This window comes from Dipodomys ordii, unplaced genomic scaffold (genome assembly GCF_000151885.1).
Source record: "Dipodomys ordii isolate 6190 unplaced genomic scaffold, Dord_2.0 Scaffold19, whole genome shotgun sequence".
In the NCBI taxonomy this organism is placed as follows: Eukaryota; Metazoa; Chordata; class Mammalia; order Rodentia; family Heteromyidae; genus Dipodomys; species Dipodomys ordii.
Genome location: NW_012267235.1, coordinates 3,767,817 through 3,787,404, shown reverse-complemented (window position 1 = coordinate 3,787,404; position 19,588 = coordinate 3,767,817). Strand labels below are relative to the sequence as shown.

Genomic DNA, 19,588 nt, shown 5'->3' with positions numbered 1-19,588 from the left:
CGGAAGTGGCGCTGTAGCTCAAGTGGTAGAGCGCTAGCCTTGAGCTGAAGAGCTGAGGGACAGCGCCCAGGCCCAGAGTTCAGGCCCCATGACTGGACCCAAAAAAAAAAAAATGAATATACGTGAATTACATAACACAGAAGACAGGCTACCACTGCTGAGGGAAAAAGGCATGTAAAAACAGAGTCAGAGTTTTTTATAGTGTATATACTTTCATATGTTCATTAAAAACTTTAAATTGTTTATATTCTGCTGCTATACAATACCTTAAAATCTTTTGTAGTTGTTTTACTTTGTTTTATTTTTACTGAAATTGAATTTAGCACCTTGCCTTTACTAGGCAAATGTTCTGCTATTTGAACTACACCTCCCAGTCCTTCTGTGTATTAAACTGAAAGGTCTATTGTTGGACTTAATAGTCTTTATATCTGGTATTTGGTATCTCATTTTTGTTTTGTCAACAGCATTTTAATTTTTATTCTTGTAGATTGTGGATGTCTTTATGGAATACAATCTAATCCAGCAGTGCACTGCATTCTTGCTTGATGCTCTGAAGAATAATCGCCCATCAGAAGGTCCTTTACAGACGCGGTTGCTTGAGATGAACCTTATACATGCACCTCAAGTATGTGTTTTCATGTTTTTTAGGCATGTTTCCAACATGCCTAATGTGATTATTCCTTGTTTCATAAGTTATTGTTCAAAGCTATGAGGTGTTTATTCTTCAAGAAAATAAGCTTTGTACCATATTTTCTTACCAGCTCACTATTGAATCTATGTAATTTGGATATAGAATTATTAGTATAAGCCATATAGTAAAATGACCTCATCTTCTTTGTCATTGTATAGGTTGCAGATGCAATTCTAGGAAATCAGATGTTCACACATTATGACCGGGCTCATATCGCTCAGCTATGCGAAAAAGCTGGCCTACTGCAGCGTGCATTAGAACATTTTACTGATTTATATGATATAAAGCGTGCAGTTGTTCATACCCACCTTCTTAATCCTGAGGTATTTTGTTTCTTACCTCTTAATTGTGATTAGTTGGTATGCTGAAAATTTGTTAGTGGTACTGGTAATAATTTCATACCAACATGACTTTCAACATCATTTTAATTTCTTATTTTTTCCTCTAGTGGTTAGTGAATTATTTTGGGTCCTTATCAGTGGAAGACTCTTTAGAATGTCTCAGAGCCATGCTATCTGCTAATATTCGTCAAAATCTACAGATCTGTGTTCAAGTGGCTTCTAAGTATCATGAACAACTGTCAACTCAATCTCTGATTGAACTCTTTGAATCTTTTAAGAGCTTTGAAGGTAATTAGAAGTTTTCCAAGAGAGGTTTTCTTACAATTGGGCTGTTGGAAATTCTTTCTAAACACTTTATGGAACATTTTAATTTCATTGCTCTCACACAGCAAATCCTAGGGACATACAATATCATCACAGGATATTTTGAAGATGAATTTTAAGATAAAAATGTGTAATTGCTTTGTTCTAATTATGTAAAATGAAAATACTAATGTTTATATAGAATAATATTTCATGATTAACTGCCTGGCACATTACTTACTAAACAGCTGGTCTTTTCAGGCTTATAGTACTATAGACATTTGGGGCTGGAAAATCACATGTTGTAAAAGGTTGGTTGCCCTTTCTATGTATATTATTTACTAATCTTGGCTTCTATTTACCAAGTGCCAGTCCCACCATTGCCAATGTCACCAGGGATGTAAAGTACTGACAAAGTGGGTGGCTAGTATTATGTTCATTAACTGAGGCCTGGTTTCTACTTAGCCTTTCTCCTCTCTAATATTATTGCTTTAAGCAGAAGAGACAGGTGATTTTGTGAGTTTTCTTAGTTTTATTGGTTTGTAACTGTTAATTTACCCTTTTTAGTACAGTAGTTATTTAGCCATATATAGCCATTTAAGTTTAAAGTCATTAAAATTAAAAATTTAAATGTAGTCACTGTTCTTCAAGTGAAAAACTGTCCAAAATGGCATTTAGGTAAAGAACATTATATCAGTACAAAGTTTTGTTGGACATCACTGCATTAAGTTCTTTCAAAAATTTTGTCAATGTTTTCTGTTAATTAAATATGGAAAAATACTGGCTTTATGCTACTTTCTTTAAAATTTCTCATGGAATATGGTATATTTAGTCTCAATATTGATTCCTACTTATTTCTAAATTATAAAAAAAAGTTAGATTAAATACTTTGTTCTGTAAGATTAAAGTACAGATCCATTTTACTGAACTAGTTATTCCTGGGTTAGTATTCTTACAAAACATTTTAGACAACCTATTTATATTTGGGAGTATTTGGTATAACTTTTTTTAATTACATGTTTTCAGTTATCCTCAAGTGTTCCTGTGATTAATTTACATTATGTTTTTTTAAGGTCTCTTTTATTTTCTGGGATCCATTGTTAACTTTAGTCAGGACCCAGATGTGCACTTTAAATATATTCAGGCAGCTTGCAAGACTGGGCAGATCAAAGAAGTGGAAAGAATCTGCAGAGAAAGCAACTGCTATGATCCTGAGCGAGTCAAGAATTTCCTCAAGGTAAGTGTTTTTGAATTATGTGTTTTCAGGTTGACTTGAAGATCAGCATTTCTGTGGGTGTTTGGTCATGTTTTGAAATACCTATTTTTTCCTCCATAAATGTGAAAGTCTTAGCATTCTCAAGTTGTGTGCTAGGTTCTTTTAATACTCTGTGGTTTCTTTTGAAATAAGGAAGGAAATTAAGTAATACTTGAGAATGACCATCTGTTTAAAAAGAAAAAAAAAAACAGCCTCAAAGAAGATTTCCCTTTTTTTTCCCATTTTAATTTTGGGAAGAAAATATTTTAAAGTGTTTTTTATTTTCAGTATCTTTTAGAGTATCATTTAGTTTTCTTTTCTCTCTGTTTTATTTAATTTTGTTTTTGAGACAAGATAGCAGAGTCCAGACTGGTGTTGAATTCAACCTTCTGTATCAGCCTCCAGAGTGTTGGGATTACAGGTGTGCACAATCTTGCTCTGATTTTGATTTCTTTTCAAGATTAAAATCAGTTTAGACCAGGTCCTGGTGGCTCACACCTGGAATCCTAGCTACTCAGGAGCCTGAGATCTGAGGATCACAGTTCAAAGCCAGTCTGGGTAGAAAAGTCTGTGAGAATATTATCTCCAATCAACTTACCAAAAAGCCAGAGTTGGCACTGTAGCTCAAAATGGTAGAGCACTATCCTTGAGCACAAAAGCTCAGGGACAGTGCTCAGGCCCTAGAACTGGCAAATCCCCCCTCTCCTTCCAAAAAATCAGCTGAGCCTTGATATCATTATGAGAAGGCTGTGTGTATGTGTATGCAGGTGCCCACGGTCGGTCCTAAGGCTCAAACTTAAAGGGCCCGGGCACTGTTCTGATCTTTTTTGGTGAAGGCTACCACTCTTACCACTTGAGCCACAGCTCTACATTCGGCCTTTTTGGTGTTTAATTGGAGATAAGAGTCTCACAGCCTTTCATGCTGTGTCTGGCTTTGAACCATGATCTTCAGATCTCAGCCTCCTAAGTAATTAGGATTACAAGCATGAGCCACTGATGCCCAGCTGAGGAGCTTTTATTGTATGCAAAAAAGTAGTAGTCTGATGGATATAGGTTGATGTCTAGAATGAAATTCTGCCTGATTCTAAAAAATAAAAATTAATTATCTATATTTGACTGAAGGGGAAATTTTCATTTTAAAGATTCTAAACTATTCAGAGGATGCCTAATGGCAGTTAATTTGTTTAATACAGCTTTTTTTCTTGTGCTGCTGTAGATCAAACCCAGGACCCTATAGGTGCTTGGCCCGGGATCTACCACTGAGCTATATTTAGCTTTGCTTTAGCTCATACCTGCCAGTTGCTGGAAAATTTTGTAAAGTTTGCAGTTGTGTATAAAAGATTAGAAAAATAATGGGAAGGTGGCTCAGTGGTAGAGCACTTGCCTTGCATGCTTGAGGCCCTGGGTTCGATTCCTCAGTACCACATAAAGAAAAAAAAAAGAATATTGGAAGAAAAGATTAGAAAAATAAGAACACCCAGATTATCACCTGCCCACTACTGTGTGTGCCTGTGTGTAATGATTTCAGAGTTTTTAAATGTTTTGTCTTCTGGAAAATTGTTAGACTGAAAACAAAGCCAGCTTTCCTCCCTTTCACCTATCACCATTTGTATCTACAAATATATATTTGCATCAGCAGATGTTCTTTTGAAGAATTCACGCTCTGGCTTTTATGATAAGTGGTGAAGCCCTTGATGTTTTAACAAAGTGCTGAAATTGTCATACTTTTTAGATTAAAAAGATAAACTTTCTGCCTGTCACCTGTAATCCTAGCCACTCAGGAGCCTGAGATCTGAGGATCACGGTTCAAAGCCAGTCTAGGCAGAAAAGTCCCCATGAGACTCTTATCTACAATTAACTACTTAAAAACCAGAAGTGGCACTGTGGCTCAAGCAGTAGAGCTCTAGCCTTGAGCTGAAGAGCTCAGGGACAATGCCCAGGCCCTGAGTTCAAGCCCCACAACCAACAAAAACAAAAAAAATCTTTAAAGATAAACTTTCTGAAAATGAGTATAACTTTATACTTGACATGAATATTCTGCAGAACCTGGCCAGTATGATGTTAGAACATGACAATTTAATTGATTTTTATGAGGATTTCATTTAGAGATCAAAACTTTTTATGTCTGCCAGACACTGATGGCTCATGATTGTAATACTAGCAACTCAGGAGGCTGAGGATCAAGGTTTGAAGCCAACATTGGAAGGCAACAACAAAAAGCTGGAACTTGAGGCAGGGCTTCCATATTAGATCATTTACTCAACTTCTTAAAAACTGACCTATATATGTATCTATATTGCTTTTCATCACTATTATTTAAACTTAATTTAGGAGATACTTTCTATGATTATTAACTGATATTATATGTAAATACTATTATAAGAAAATTACTTCTGAATGTAATTATGAATATTGGGTGCTATTTTTATAATAGCCACAAGGAATGTTGTATAATCTCTCCTTTAAAATACCCTATGAAGTCTGGGGACCTGGTTTGGTGGTAGAGTTTGGTGGTAGGTTTGGTGGTAGACCCAGGTTTCATCACCAGCACTGTCCAGCACTGTCCTGAAAGGAAAAAAGAGAGACAAGGATTAAAATATATTATAAGGGGCTAGGAATATGGCTTAGTGGGAGAGTGCTTACCTAACATGCCTGAAGTCCTGGGTTCGAGTCCTCAGTACCACATAAACAGAGAAAGCCAGAAGTGGCACTATAGCTCAAATGGCAGAGTGCTAGCCTTGAGCAAAGGAAGCTCAGGGACAGTGGTCAGGCCTGAGTTCAAGCCCCAGGACTGGCAAAAACAAAACAAAAAACCACACACACACACACTAAGAAGAGTGAAACTGCTCTTAATATTATTAGACACTAAATAACCACACACACACACACACACACACACACACACACACACTCTAAGAAGAGTGAAATTGCTCTTAATATTATTAGACGCTAAATTTATTTATACACACACACACACACACACTCTAAGAAGAGTGAAATTGCTCTTAATATTATTAGACACTAAATTTATTTATGTATAGCTCTCCCTAAACAACGTAGAACTGTTTTTTTAGACCGGTGATGTGCTTCTTACTACCTTGATTGTATTTCCCACCATTCTTTTTCTTCTGGAATTGCCTTACCATACCAATGTCCTTGCTGTTCTTGGAACTTGCCCTAGCTCTAGCTCTAGCCATTTCCTGCCCTAGGCTTGTACTTATGCTCCAAACTATTTTTTCTCTCAGACCTTGTTGTCTTGCTCCCTGGCTGCCTATCTAAAATAGAACCTAACCATATTCTACTCTTAACTCTTACCCTGTTGTGTCATTATAACATCCACCACTGTGAAACATTGTTTCTGCCTAATGGGATGTAATTCTCTTGTGGGAATAGAGTCTGCTAACTTAGAATACATAGGTACTTAGCAAATATTTTGTTAATTGATCAGATTCATGTTTTGAAAACCTCTGGATATATTTAAATAATTCCAGTTTTGATACTGAAAATGTTGACTATTGTTACTGGATAGTTTAAAATATTTATGACATTATTTCCATGTATAAACTCTAGTGCAGGTTTAGGAATCAGGAAAATACTGTATTGCTCATCCACATTTTCAGTCTATTCTTTTTGAATGCCTCTACCTGTTTTTGCCATGGAAGTCTTTTTTTTTTTTTTTCCCCGCTTATGTGGTGCTGAGGAATCGAACCCAGGTCCTCATACATGCAAGGCAAGCACTCTACCACTGAGCCACCTTCCCAGCCTGCCATGGAAGTCTTAAACACTCATGTAAAGGGAATAGAAGAGCAAAGTCATTTAGATTACTTTCCCACCTAGTGATAATATATATATAATATTTCAATATTAAACAGGGTACGATAGATAGTTGGTCCACTACTTTTTTTTTTCCCTTGGTCATGGGTCTTGAACTTTGGGCCTGAGTACTGCCCCTCAGCTCTTCAACTCAAGGCAAGTGCTCTACCACTTGAGCCACAGCACCATTTCTTGTGTTTTGGTGGCTTATTGAAGATAAATTTCATGGACTTTCCTGGGCTGACTTTGAATTGCGATCCTCAGATTTCAGCCTCCTGAGTAGCTTGGATTACAGGCATGAGCCACTGATGCCTAGCTTGGCCCACTGCAAAAATTTTTTATGTTCATTTAGAAGGAAAAATGTGATTTCAATTTTTGTATGGGTAGATAAAATTTTTGAGGATTTTTTTTTTTTTTTTGGTGAGTTGTGGCGCTTGAACTCTGGGCCTGGGTGTTCACTTCTGGTTTTCTGAGTGGTTTATTGGAGATAAGAGTCTCACACTTTTCCTGCCCAGCCTGGCTTTGAACCCCGATCCTCATATCTCAGCCTCCTGAGTAGCTATGATTACAGGCATGAGCCACTAGTGGCAGGCTTAGATAAAATTTTTATAGAAGTTTTCTATTATTTTTTTTGGGGGGGGTGTCTGGTCGTAGGGCCTGAACTCTGGGCCTGGGTGCTGTCCCTCAGCTCTTCAGCTCAAGGCCAGCGCTCTACCACTTGAGCCACAGTGCCACTTCCGGCTTTTTTCTTTTTGCTTATGTGGTGCTGAGGAATCCAACCAAAGCCTCATGCATGCAAGGCAAGCACTCTACCACTGAGCCACCTTCCCAGCCCTTTATAACAATGTGGCAACTCTTAGTTTCAGAATTCCCATGTTTTTTGTTTTTTTGTCAGTTGTGGGGCCTGAACTCTGGGCCTGGGCACTGTCCCTCAGCTCTTCAGCTCAAGGCTACCACTCTCCTACTTGAGTCACAGCACCACTTCTGGCTTTTTCTGCTTATGTGGTGCTGAGGAATCCAACCAAAGCCTCATGCATGCAAGGCAAGCACTCTACCACTGAGCCACCTTCCCAGCCCCCAATTCCCATGGTTTTTAAAAAACAAGTACTTGCTTTGCACTTTTCCTTAATGTAGAAAATCTGTAACTGGACTTGCATTTCAGATTTAAAGCCATTGTTTTTCATTTTGAGTAGCTCACAAAATTTTCTTGATGTTCTCTGAACCTTTCATAAGAATAATTTTCATATGATTTATAATAGGATGATTGGAGCCTAAAAACTTAGACTTGGGAACCATTACATTTACCTTACATATAGGATTCTTATTGGCTACTATTGGGGAAAGTTATCCTGTTTAGTTCTACTTTAGTAGAATGTCTTTGAGGAATCATTTATTGAAGAATGTTTCACTGTGTATAAATGAATTCCTGATGGAAACTGTTGTTTTTTGTGCTGTACCTTATGTCTGTGGAATGTAACAGGACATGTATCAGGTAAATGCCCAGTACAGGTCTTAACTACCTGTCTATAACATCTTTTGTGTCTATAAGTAGGATCGTAGTTTGGTATTTGTACTGATAAAAGCAATTGGCAATTTAAAGATGATGTTTCTTTAAATGCTTTTTAATTTTTGCCATTTTTAATAGAAACATGTGTTATACTTAATTTATGGCCATTAACCTCATGCTGCTCTTTGTAGGCTTTATTATGATAGAGTGTTAGAGGCTGGCTAAATAGCTTGGGATTGGGGAGGGATAAATAAATCATTTGGAACAAATATGACCCATTCATACAGTATGTTTTGGACAATATAGCTGTGGTTCCTAAATCAACTGTCAAATACAGTTGAATTGTTAACTATAAATAAAAGTTCCCATGTGATAGTTTCATAATCTTAAGTGTCACTGGTGGCTCTCAAATGGTTATTTGTTAATTTTTTTAGTGAAGGGTATGTGTGGGAAGAACCTAATGTTTTGTTGGGTAAATTTAAATATTACTTAGTAAAATATACTAAAATTGGAATGGGCTCATTCTGTTTTAGGAATATTTAACAGAAGAGACAAGTTTACCTGAGTGTCTCCCATTGGCATAGAATACATCCTCATTTACGTAGAGTTGATAACTGATAACAGAAGAAAATTCAGACTTAACTTTGTTCTTTTTTCAGGAAGCGAAACTAACAGATCAGTTGCCACTTATCATTGTCTGTGATCGATTTGACTTTGTCCATGACTTGGTGCTATATTTATATAGAAATAATCTTCAAAAGTATATAGAAATATATGTGCAGAAGGTAAGTAATAGTTATATAATATAAAGGAATATTTTATAATAGGTTAAATTTTCATAATTCTGAAAATCTTTATCCTTTTGATACTTGTGCTTAATAAGAGTAGTCTCCTAGAGTACCTTTCAACATATCTTTTCATGTTTAAATTTTACATATGCTAAGTATATAAAATGTAAGAACAGAACTGCCACAGTTGAGCAAGTCAAATGGGCTAAGGCCACAGGCCTTGGGGTTTCACTTTCTCCAAAATTAAGTTTTTTAAGTATTTAAAATGTAGAATTAGAAAGTTTGTTTTCTAACTCTAGAAGCAGACACTTTTTCTGTAGTTCAAGATTTTTTTTTGGGGGGGGTCTGGTTGTGGGGCCTGAAATCTGGGCCTGGGTGCTGTCCCTCAGCTCTTCAGCTCAAGGCTAGCGCTCTACCACTTGAGCCACAGCACCACTTCCGGCTTTTTTCTTTCTGCTTATGTGGTGCTGAGGAATCAAACCCAGGGCCTCATGCATGCAAGGCAAGCGTTCTACCACTGAGCCACCTTCCCAGCCCCTAGTTCAAGATTTTTTAAATAATTTTTTATTATGATTAAGTGATTACATAAGTTTCTCAAATTTCACAGTATTGTGAGATAGTGATACTTAAAGTTAAAAACCTATTCTAACCTTCATGATCAAGATTTTCTTTTTATTAGACAGTGTTCTTTAATCATTCTTTGAAGTTACCTTCTTTGTATTTATCATTTGGAGCTATCCTTAGGTAACCAATTAACCAGGTTTACAAGAGACTATGATAAAAAGTGCTTATTAGACCATGAAATTTTTTTTTAGCTGGACGTCTAAATTCCATTGTCTAGCTATATTTTTTAAACTGTTCATTACTGATTTTAAAAATTAAAAGACAAAAATGAGTTTTAAATGTTTTATTTTGTTAACATAATGGCACTCTTTTTTGTTTAACCACAGGTAAATCCAAGTCGACTTCCAGTGGTTATTGGAGGATTACTTGATGTTGACTGCTCTGAAGATGTCATTAAGAACTTAATTCTTGTTGTGAGAGGTCAGTTCTCTACAGATGAGCTTGTAGCTGAAGTTGAAAAAAGAAACAGGTATAGTACTATTGTTACCTTCATAAATCTGGTTTGGTTTCTCAGAGCAACTCAGTAATACATGGAAGATAAGCTGATAGATTTGAAAACAAAATCTGTTCAGTTGTCTGACTCTCGACTTCCTTTTTTAATCCTGTGGTTCAAATTCATGGTCTCACATAGGCCAACCAATATTCTACCAGTGGGCTATATCCCCATTTGGTTGATCATTTCTTTTTCATGTTTATAATTGCCTACTATGTGATTTGATTTTTCATGTCCTTTGACTCAACTAGGCAGGAATCCTCTTTAGTTTTTTTTGTTGTTGTTGGTTTTTGGCCTGTCATAGGGCTTGAACTTGGCTTGGGTATTGTCTGTGAGCTTTGGTTCAAGGCTAGTGCTCTACCACTTTCACACAGCGCCACTTTAGGCTTTTTTCTGTTTATGTGGTACTGAGGAATCCAACCCAGGGCTTCATGCATTCTAGGCAAGCACTCTACTACTGAGCCACAGTCTCAGCCCTCTCTTTAGTTATTTTGTATAATAACAGTATATGTAATAAATCATTCTAAACTGATGATGTTTCTTTCAAGTATAATTGAGCAAAGGGTTTCCTGTGGCACTCTGAGTTAAACTTATGCATTTATAATGTAGCTTAATATAGTAATATAAATTGTGAATTTCTGTTAGAGTAGAATACAGTATAAGTGCTTCTAAAAAGTTTTTAGCTAAAACTTTTGAGAAATTGGTGTTTAGAGAGTGCTCAAAATAGTCAGTGGAGTTGACATAATAGTGAGAAGTTTACTAAAGCTCTATGAGAGGATATCAACAAAACCTGTGGGCTTATCATTTTAATCTGAAATAGGGTAGTGACCTACTAGCTTTATTAATAGAATTTATACCAGAATGTTTCATATATGGAAAGTTTTTGTGTTAAAGAGCCATAGAGGGCTGGGAATATAGCTTAGTGGTAGAGTGCTTGCCTACCATGCATGAAGTCCTGGGTTTGATTCCTCAGTACCATATCAAGCAGAAAAAAGGCCAGAATGGCACTGTGGCTCAAGTCAGAGCTGCATAGCAAAAGACGCGCGGGACAGTCCCAGACCCCTAGTTCAAGACCTAAGGCTGACCAAAAAAAAAATAGAGAAAGCTTGGGTGCTGGTGGCTCACACCTATAATCCTAAGTATTCAGGGGTAGAGATCTAGAGGATCATAGTTCAGGGTTAGCCCAGGCAGAAAAGTTGTCTAGACATCATTTCCAAATAACCAGCAAAAAGTAGGACTGGAGGCATGTTTTATAGTAGAACCCTGACACAGCAAGTGCAAGTCCTGAATTCAAATTCTAAAACTGAAAATGGGTGGGGGAGGGGACTTGCAGTAGAGATATACACTATAGTACTGTCATCTGAGCCTATGTGAGTGATTTTTAGTTCATAAATAATGGGTGAAAAAACGTTCAGTTGAGTTTTAAGTCTAAAGCCTACACTTAGTTAATTTGGTATTTAAGTGACAAATTATATTTTAGATAACTTAAATCCTCAATCTAGGCATGCTTTAAACAATTTTCTTTTCTTTTCTTTTCTTTTTTTGGCCAGTCCTGGGGCTTGAACTTCAGGGCCTGGGCTCTATTCCTGAGCCACTCTGTGCTCAAGGCTAGCGCCATACCATTTGAGCCACAGTGCTACTTCTGGCCTTTTCTGTTTATGTGGAATCAAACCCATGGCTGCATGCATGCTAGGCAAGCACTCTACCACTAGACCATATTCCCAACTCTGTTTAGATAATTTTTATTCTTTCACTTAACAGAGTACATTGTTTATGGTACTTATAAAATTTTTGAGAGATTTGTGCCTCTTTTATTAAAAATGTGTTGTATATTTATCCTGATGGAATTGTTACTAGCTTCATGAATTTGATAGCCAAAGTAATAGAATGATACCATTTAATGTTTAAAGCATAAATAAGAGTCATGGTCATCAGGACCATTGAAATGTAAACTAGTGAAGCCCTGACCTTTCTAGGAATGAACATGACAACTCAAACTATTTAAACAGACCGGGCGCCGGTGGCTCACACCTGTAATCCTAGCTACTCAGGAGGCTGAGATCTTAGGATCATGGTTCAAAGCCAGCCCGGGCAGGAAAGTCTGTGAGACTCTTTTTTTTTTTTTTTTTAAGAGAATACTTTATTAGTTTCTGTAATCAAACCCACATAGATAAGACCTTACATATTAAATACAGTGCATTTACCCCTGTACAAATGGAAAAAAATTTATAGACCAATATGGCTATTAATTTACAATGCCAACTCAGCACGGTAAACTGGGATACTTTTTCCAAAGTTGACAGCACAGCTAAAGTTTACAAAAATTCAAATTTTATATATATATATATATATATATATATTCATATGTTTATATAAAAAGACCAATAATAGCAGTATGTTATGCACCAATAGCAACAACAGCTTTTCCAGGTTCTGCAGTCATCTGAACAAAATTAGACATCCAGCACATCCATTAATAAAAAGGAAAAAAAAAAAGATAAAAAACAAAACCCGAGAAAAATGTGAAGTTCTGTTACTGTTGTGGTACCTGGTACCATTTTTTTTATTAACTTCTCAATCATCATCTGGAAAGAAAACATTCTTGAGTAACATCATTAAAAACAGCTCTGATAAAGCACAGTCACTACTACATATCATAAAGCAGGTACAAGGTATTTATATTCACAGAGGGATGATACAGTACTGTCCTACATACATAATACTAGAGGATACAATTAAAAAGGCATTATTGAGACTTGATTCTACTTTTCCAGCAGAGGGCCAAAGGATGGTATGACACAGCTCTGTGAAGAAATGTACTTTCTTAGAGAGGATCCGTGAGACCACCAGAAACAATAAACCACCAGAAAACTGGAAGTGGTGCTGTAGCTCAAGTGGTAGAGCGCTAGCCTTGAGCTGAATTGCTAAGGGACAGCGCCCAGGCCCAGAGTTCAAGCTTCACGACTGACAAAAAAAAATTTTTTTTAAAGAATCTATTTAAACACAAAGCTTCTAGACTTTATTCCCAGTATCTATTTAGGGCATATTCTTTTGGCTACAGGCAATATTGTATATTAGTTGATTTAAAGGATGCTGGCCATGGTGGCACAATCTGTAACTTCAGTCTCAGGAGACAGAGGCAAAGATTTCAAGTTAATGGTCAGCTTGGCCTTCATAGCAAAACCCTATTTAAAAAACACTTATTAAAAAAGAAAGGATCCTCAAATTATCTTGCCTATATTTCTCCCAAGTTTTTTTCCTGTAAGGTCTAGGTAATTTTGTTTAGCATAATTAGGAATCTATGGTTTCTATGGTTTCATATCCAGATATAAGCAGATAGATACATTGGAAAAGTAAAAATCAATGTTGATTTTGATACTGTGAAATTGTACACAATTCAAAGATCTATTCGAATTTCCCTGTTTGTAATAGGATTGCTTCAAGTTAAAAATAATGACTGGAGATGAGGCTCAGAGGTAGAACAACCTACCTAACAAACATGAGGCCTTAAGTTACACCCCAGTATTACCAAAAGAAAAAGAATGTATGTGAAAGCATCTCATAGACATTATGATGCTTTATGACTGTGCCGCTTATACTGAAGTATGTTTGGTTTTGTTTTTTTTATACTAGATTGAAACTGCTTCTGCCTTGGCTAGAGGCCAGAATTCATGAAGGCTGTGAAGAACCTGCTACTCACAATGCATTAGCCAAAATCTACATTGATAGTAATAACAACCCAGAGAGATTTCTTCGTGAAAATCCCTATTATGACAGTCGTGTTGTTGGAAAGTATTGTGAGAAAAGAGATCCACATCTAGCCTGTGTTGCTTATGAACGTGGCCAGTGTGATCTGGAACTTATTAATGTGAGTACTTTTACCCTAGTATGTATAGAATGAATGTCATACTAACAAATTTTTATGACTGGAGCTGAAAGGAGCCCAAAGATAAAACATTTTGTGCCCTTTATTCTGAACTTGTAGCAGTATAATCCTATTATCTTTGTCATTTATAGTTCCATATACTGTTAAACATCCTCATAAACATGTACATGCCAATCATGCTTGGATACACATAATTTTTCTTTTTTTGGTTGTGGGGCTTGAACTCAGGGCTTAGGCACTGTCCCTGAGCTCTTTTGCTCAAGGCTAGTGCTCTACCACTTTGAGCAACACCACCACTTCTGGTGGTGCTTTTTTAGTGGTTAATTGTACATAAGAGTCATAGGGGGACTTTTCTGCCCAGGCTGGCTTCAAACTGTTATACTCAGATCTCAGCCTCCTGGGTACATGAGCCACAAGCAGCCAGCTTCACACATAATTTTGTAATCATGAAAGCTACACCTTATATTAACTCTGGATATATTTCCTAAGAATAAGAGTATTCATGCCGGGCGCTGGTGGCTCACGCCTGTAATCCTAGCTACTCAGGAGGTTGAGATCTGAGGATCGCGGTTCAAAGCCAGTCTGGGCAGGAGAGACCGTGAGACTCCTATCTCCAGTAAACCACCAGAAAACCGGAAGTGGCGCTGTAGCTCAAGTGGTAGAGCGCTCGCCTTGAGCTGAAGAGCTGAGGGACAGCGCCCAGGCCCAGAGTTCAAGCCCCACGACCGACCAAAAAAAAAGAGTATTCTTTTAACCATAATATGGATAGCCGCCAGTCAGTATGAATTGGTGATACTTTAAAAATCAGTTATATCACAGTCTTTATTTAGTTTAGGATAAATTTTCATGTCTCATGTATTTTGTATGAAGTAGTCAATTCTGTTTGGATCCTTTTTGTAAGATGAAATACACATAACAAATTTTGTAGCTATTAGTACTTTCACAATGGTGAGTACTCACTACCCTTACCTAGTTCTAATTTTTCGCTACTCTGAAATACAGCTTCTTCCTTTGCCCCTTTCCTATTTCCTGTATCAGCCATCAAACATTGTTCAGTAACTATATTTGTCTGTGCTGAATAGTTGATAATAAATGTAAAGTCAGTCTCTCCCTCTGCCTCTTCCTCTCCCTCTCCCTTTTTTCACCTCATAGCATTGCCTACTCTAGGAAAGTACTTTACTAAATAAGCTACATCCACACCTATCTCTTAAAAAATAAAAATAAAAAATAAAATACTTCTTCCAGGTGCCAGTGGCTTAAGCCTATAATCCTAGCTACTCAAGAAGTTGAAATCTGAGGATTGCAGTTTGAAACCAGACTAGGAAGAAAGTCCATGAGGCTTTTATCTACAATTAACTAGCCACCAGAAGTAGAACTGTGGCTCAATTGGTAAAAAAAAGCTAAGGGACAGTACCCAAGGCTTCAGTTCAAGCTTCAGTCAGTCCCTCCCATCCACACACACACACACACACACACACATATGCTTATACAAATACTTCTTAGACAAATATTTCATTTTTGGATTTAGATTAAGTTGTATGAGTTTTCACTGATTGGTTGCTTTGACTTTTTGAGACCAGATTTTGCTATGTAGCTCTGGCTGGCCTTGGGGTCATAGCCAGGTGCCGGTGGCTGATGCCTATATTCCTAGCTACTTAGGAGGCTGACATCTGAGGATCATGGTTCAAAGCCAGCTGGGGCAGGAAAGTCTGTGCGACTCATATCTCCATTTAACCACTAGAAAACTAGAAATGGTGCTGTGGTTCAACGTGGTAGAGCACTACTAGCCTTGAGTAAAAAGAGCTCAGGGACAGTGCCCAGGCCCTGAGATCAAGCCCCACCCATGTCTGAGTCCACTCCCCCCCCCAAGAAAAAGCTGAGGTCATAGGCTTGTGACAGCACACAATGCTATAATTACTCTTTTTATCTTACAGACATGTGAATAGATACAAATAGCCTATTGTCATAGTGTAGCAACTATTCTTAATGTGTTGATTGAAAGAGATGAAGATTTCCCTTCTTATGCTTCCCTATTTCTGTTAGTCCTCCTCTATTCATAAACTCATAAATTTTTGTTTTCTTTTGTACACTATAATCCATTACTGTTATTTATCTTGATGTTCAAATTGCCCATTTTGCCTGATAGTAGCTTTTTAAATCTCTTCCATGTCTTTGAACACCCCATCTCATTAACTGTAGGAGTTGTAAATAGGATTTTGGTTCAGGCTGGCCTGTACAAAAAAGCAAAACTGTATCTAAAAATTAACCAGAACCAAAAAGGTTTAGAGGAATGGTTTCAGCAAAAGAATATATGCACAAAAAACTGAATTCAAGCCCCATTTCTACCCCAACAAAAAAAAATGTAATGAAACATGAAAGATATGAAGATAGGCTTAACATATTACAGAGTCTATAAAGGAGCACAGTTTTCTTACTTGAATAGAATATAGGTTCAAATGAGGATGCTATTTATTTATTGGTCAGTGGTGGGGCTTGAACTCTGAGCTTGGACGCTGTCCCTATGCTCTTCAGCTCAAGGTGAGCGCTCTACCGCTTGAGCCACAGCGCCACTTCCAGGATGCTTTTTAAGAGCCTCTAAAAATTTTAATTCTATCTCCCACCAGTGGGTTGAATTTTAGTGAGAACAATTGGTATGAGACACTTTATAGTCTATGTAAAAGTGAAAGATTTCTTTAAAAAAGCTAGTGATGGCTGGGTGCTACTCAGTAGGTTATCTGAGGATCACAGTTCAAAGCCAGGAAACTGACTCTTATTTCCAATTAACCACTAGAAAACCAGAAGTGGTGCTGTGGCTCAAGTGGTAGAGTGCTCACCTTGAGCTGAAGAGCTGAGTGACAGAGCACAGGCCCAGAGTTCAAGCCCCACGACCTACAAAAAAAAAAGGAGTGGGTCAGATTGTAGAATACTAGCCAATGAGCAACACCAAAAATCAGAAACCCAGTTCAAGTCCTAGTATTGGGCAAACCAAAAAAAAATTTTTTTTTAAATTACTATAAATAACTCTTAAAAGACATCCAATGCTGGGTGCCCCTGATTCATACCTGTAATCCTTGCTGCTCAGGAGTCTTGAGATTTTAGGGACCTGATTCATAGCTAGCTAGGGAAAAGTCTGTGAGACTCCTATCTTTAATTAACCACCAAAAGGCCAGAAGTAGAGGTGTGGCTCAAGTGGTAGAGTATCAGCCTTGAGCAGAAAAACTAAGGGGCAGCTCCCAGGCAAGTCAAACTAGTAAAATGTCTTTACTTTTTACCTTGGAATTAATCTTTTGTATCTCAAATAGGTCTGCAATGAGAACTCCCTCTTCAAAAGTCTTTCGCGCTATCTAGTACGTCGAAAGGATCCAGAATTGTGGGGCAGTGTCCTACTTGAAAGCAATCCATACAGAAGACCCCTAATTGACCAGGTAAAGTTGGGAAATACATTTCACTCTTGAACTATGAATAAAATCTTTCTTATCATACTTAACTAAAAAAGAAGGCAGTAGAAAGTTACAAAACTAAAATTAAATCTAAAAACATTATTTATATAAAACTGTCTCAATTCATCATAGTTACAGGAAAATAGTAAATTAAGCATTAAGTATTGTTATTAATACCTTAGACATGACTAAATTTATTGAAAACACAAGTTACAATATGATAAAATTGATAATAGGAAATACAAAAGTCCAGTTGATGTTAAATTTTACTAATAAGAGTAGCTCAGCAGAGGAAATGTTTTCTGCTAATATAAAATTGAAAACCTAATTTGAAATCCCTAAATATTCATGATATTACAATGATTCTCAAATTTTTCTGATAAAAGTCTAACTATGACATTTGGGGCTGGATATGGTGCTCATGCTTCTCATTCTGCTTCTGGGTGGCAGTTGGGAGGAATTGTGTGGGCAGAAAGTTAGAGATACCCCATCAGTTGGACTGGGTGTGGTGGCACACACCTGATGCCAGTTAAATGGGAAGACTTACATAGGAAAATCACTGTCTGAAGTCAGCCACAGGAAAAAAATGAGAGATCCTACCTAATAGTAGCTAAAGCAAAAAAGGGCTTGGGCATATCAAGTAGCAGAGCATCTAACTAGCAAGTGGCAAAATCCTAGGTTCCAAACCCAAGTGCCTTGAAAAAAGTTTAAATACATTTTGAGATGAATAGATTAAAGGCTATTAATTTTTTATTCCTTTCCTAGGAAGCATTCTAAGGAACATTCCCAAGTAGATACAAAGCTTCCTGGAAAAAATACTCATTGCAACATCTGAGCACCAGGCAAATAGCCAAAAACAGAGGAATTACTGGTTTTATAATTCCACATCTAGGTACTTGAATTATATATAGCCATTAAAGTGATAATGAGTGTTAGTATGGGTAATGATTTAGTCAGGGAAAAGAAAAATACAGTTAGGGTGGTTTTTCAACAGAATTACATGGTATATATTCATGTTTGCTTGTATAGAAAGACCTTTGAATAGTAAATTTAAAGTTCATTGGGTTTTTTTGTTTTTTTTTTTTTGTTTTTTTTTGCTTATTTGACATGTTTAGTCAGAGGCTAATTTATACATTAAAATCCACCTTGAGCCAGGCACTGGTGGCTCATGCCTGTAATCCTAGCTACTCAGGAGGCTGAGATCTCAGGATCACAGTTCAAAGCCAGCCCAGACAGGAAAGTCCATGAGACTCTTTATCTCCAGTTAACCACCAGAAAACCGGAAATGGTGCTGTGGCTCAAGTGGTAGAGTGCTAGCCTTTAGCTGAAGAGCTGAGGGACAGTGCCCAGGCCCCAAGTTCAAGCCCCACAACCAACCCAAAAAAAAAAAGTACCACCTTGATTTTCAATTCATGTTCCCTATATATCCCCTGTAGGTTGTACAGACAGCCTTGTCTGAGACTCAGGACCCAGAAGAAGTGTCAGTAACTGTCAAGGCTTTTATGACTGCAGATCTTCCTAATGAACTCATTGAGCTGCTAGAGAAAATTGTCCTTGATAACTCTGTATTCAGTGAACACAGGTATGCAATTAGAGCATTTATGGGCTCTTTTTTATTATCCTTAATTATGGCCTGTCAGTTTTGAGATGAAACAAAAAGAACAAAAATCTCTTGTAGTAGTCCTTCTGTTTTCACTACAGTCTTAAGCAAAACTTCTCTATAGACTGATTATAATTGATAATCTTTTAAAATATTACAGTTAATATTACGGTTTTTTCCCTAAAGGAATCTACAAAACCTCCTCATTCTCACTGCAATTAAGGCTGATCGTACGCGTGTCATGGAGTATATTAATCGCCTGGATAATTATGATGCCCCAGATATTGCCAATATTGCCATCAGCAATGAGCTATTTGAGGAAGCATTTGCCATTTTCCGGAAGTTTGATGTCAATACTTCAGCAGTACAGGTATGTCTTGAGATTATGTGTTTCTTTAGCTACTGGCTTAAAATACCTTCTTTGATTCAAAAATATTTTATCCTTTGAGAGTGGGCATAGATGGTTGGGGCAATAGAACAACAATAAAATGCAAATATTTATATAATTATTTAACAGCCATTTAATTTTAATTTAAAACTGGTTGGCTAGGTATTAATTGAACACATTGGAAACTTGGACCGGGCATATGAGTTTGCTGAACGCTGCAATGAACCTGCTGTCTGGAGTCAACTTGCAAAAGCACAGTTGCAGAAAGGAATGGTGAAAGAAGCCATTGATTCTTACATCAAAGCAGATGATCCTTCATCCTACATGGAAGTTGTTCAGGCTGCCAATACTAGTGGTATGACTTCTTGCTGTTACATGTTTGATACTGCAGAAAATGATTAAGCAATAAGATCTATTTGGAATTGTATAGGAATCGGATACCACTTAGTTCCTCCATCT

The 19,588-nt window shown here is 37.1% G+C and overlaps 1 protein-coding gene across 1 annotated transcript in view; it reads left to right on the top strand.

Moving 5' to 3' along the window:
* Window positions 1-19,588, top strand: part of Cltc (clathrin, heavy chain (Hc)) — a 70,902-nt gene that overhangs the window by 37,891 nt on the left and 13,423 nt on the right. Inside the window, exons 11-21 of the mRNA XM_013013301.1 lie at window positions 488-625; window positions 850-1,014; window positions 1,140-1,320; window positions 2,409-2,572; window positions 8,570-8,695; window positions 9,649-9,791; window positions 13,449-13,683; window positions 17,004-17,126; window positions 18,578-18,723; window positions 18,928-19,111; window positions 19,292-19,484. Of these exons, the coding sequence (XP_012868755.1) occupies window positions 488-625; window positions 850-1,014; window positions 1,140-1,320; window positions 2,409-2,572; window positions 8,570-8,695; window positions 9,649-9,791; window positions 13,449-13,683; window positions 17,004-17,126; window positions 18,578-18,723; window positions 18,928-19,111; window positions 19,292-19,484 (1,798 nt within the window). The remainder of the gene's footprint in view (window positions 1-487; window positions 626-849; window positions 1,015-1,139; window positions 1,321-2,408; window positions 2,573-8,569; window positions 8,696-9,648; window positions 9,792-13,448; window positions 13,684-17,003; window positions 17,127-18,577; window positions 18,724-18,927; window positions 19,112-19,291; window positions 19,485-19,588) is intronic.